The sequence below is a fragment of the Galeopterus variegatus genome, unplaced genomic scaffold (assembly GCF_000696425.1).
Source record: "Galeopterus variegatus unplaced genomic scaffold, G_variegatus-3.0.2 Scaffold5463, whole genome shotgun sequence".
Classification (NCBI taxonomy): Eukaryota; Metazoa; Chordata; class Mammalia; order Dermoptera; family Cynocephalidae; genus Galeopterus; species Galeopterus variegatus.
Window position 1 is genome coordinate 98,937 of NW_007731574.1, and position 1,947 is coordinate 100,883.

General features: G+C 49.8%; 1 protein-coding gene across 1 annotated transcript in view; it reads right to left on the reverse strand.

Moving 5' to 3' along the window:
- Positions 1-256: 256 nt before the first annotated feature.
- The window catches only part of RRP1B (ribosomal RNA processing 1B), a 28,655-nt gene continuing 26,964 nt past the window's right edge, over positions 257-1,947 (reverse strand). The window contains 2 exon segments of the mRNA XM_008589466.1: positions 257-522; positions 1,598-1,658. Of these exon segments, the coding sequence (XP_008587688.1) occupies positions 329-522; positions 1,598-1,658 (255 nt within the window). The 3' untranslated portion in view covers positions 257-328.

Genomic DNA, 1,947 nt, shown 5'->3' on the forward strand with positions numbered 1-1,947 from the left:
CCAATTTACTGAAGTTACACCTCAGTGTGCTCCCCTCGGCTTCATACAAGGTCTCAGTTCTTACACTAACAGGAATCACTGACGTTACCCAAACACGTGAAATCCCCGAGAGCTCAAGCACAATGTTTGTAGCCAAAGATTCGACCAAGATGCCACAGCCCCCAGCAGAAGGGACAGGAAGCAGCAGAGTTGCAGCTCGCATTTGGAACCTGATATACACAATTGATGGGAATCTATAAAATAATAAAAAAGGTCCCACATTTTAAGTTATAATTTGTAGAACATTCTGTACAAATGCAGTCTTTAAAAAGGGACTCTGTTACTATACTCAGAAGAAATCCATGGCCGTTGGCCTTCTCTTTGGGGTAACGGTCAGGGGCTTCTTGGTCAGCAGGGGTGTGCTGGCAGGTGAGCTGGTGGGGGTCTTCAGCACTCCGTGGAGGGGCCGCTGCTCAGGGTTGAAGGCCACTCGGGAGGGGCCTGTGGGACTGACCAAGATACTCTTGTCTGTCTTCTTGAATTCTGTCCCAAATGAAAGGAAGGCCACATTAATTGGGTATGAATGCTGTCCCTTCAACCCCGCTGGCCCCAAGGATGCTGGCTACTGGTCCCAAGGATGCTGGCTGCTGGCCCGCTCACTCAGGACAGGGAGGTGTTGCTACAAAGCCCTGCCTAGAGCAGAGTCAGTGTTCTCTGAGGACACAAAGGCAGCGAGGCCACTTCACACACCCCCGCGTACTCTTCCAAGGAAAGTGCTTGAGGGTCACCTGGACACACTTGGAGGGGAAAGGAGGGTCCTGAGAGCATGAACTTGGGGTGGGGGTGTTTGCAGACAATCAGTGAAGGTGGCATGTATGTCTGGGACGATCTGGCAACACAGAGATGTAGGAGGGGTCTTCCCCTCGGGGAGGACTCGCCCTTCCCGTCTTCTCCAGCTTGAAAGGCAGGGCTGCGTTAGCTGAGGCATGCTCCTCAGCTTCTCCTGAGACAGTCTCTCCTCTTCAAACACACACACTCACTCACTCTCTTGTGGTCCCTCCAAAGAGTCAGGTCTTAAACTCATTATAATCTAAAAACTTGGGTTTCCTTTGAAAAAACAAATGGATGGCAACAATATGAAAACGAATAAGACTGGGACACACTCCTCCTCTCTCTCCTCCTGGGAAGAAGATGGTTCTGAATTTTCGTACCACTAGAATCTCAAATGGCCTCNCTCTCCTCCTGGGAAGAAGATGGTTCTGAATTTTCGTACCACTAGAATCTCAAATGGCCTCTTTGTGAGAAGGTCTGAAGTAATTAGCAAGGCACTCAAGAAAGTGGCTTTTCCCATCTCCAGGCTTTGCTATGTGACCTCTCAAGAGGCCCCAGGACATCTGCTCCTCACCTGCTCCTGGCACCCCACTAACAGCTCTGAGGACAAGAGAAACCAGTGGGATGCTTGCTTCTGACTTAGGATGTGCAAGGAAGGAGACAGTCCTCACAGCCCTGACCCTCCATAGCCTGTGGAAGCTGTCCTGCCTCCACAGGGACCATGAGCTGCCTCAGGAAGCCAAGCCCTGCTCCGAAGGAAAGTCTCCTAAAACACATCCTGACTCACCTGCAGTCATGTTTCTGTTCAATCCAAAAGTGACTTTCTTGGAGCTGGATGTTTTGCTTAGCTGCAGAAAAAACATAACAAAAGGAGTAACACAAATGGGATTTAGGCATCTAGTCTCCTTGTCTGAGATTTTTCTCTGTCCTTTACTGAGGAGGCAGAAAAGATAGCAGTACCACAGCTTAAAATGAACAGCCCACTCCTCGGTCTCTGTTGGGACTGTGCCCATGGCATTCATGAAATGCTTTTTCTTCTTTATTGGCAGATGGCTGGCAAAGGGATCGAACCCTGGACCTTGGTGTCATCAGCACCATGTTCTGATCACAGAACAGAGCTAACCAGTCAGCCCCAAT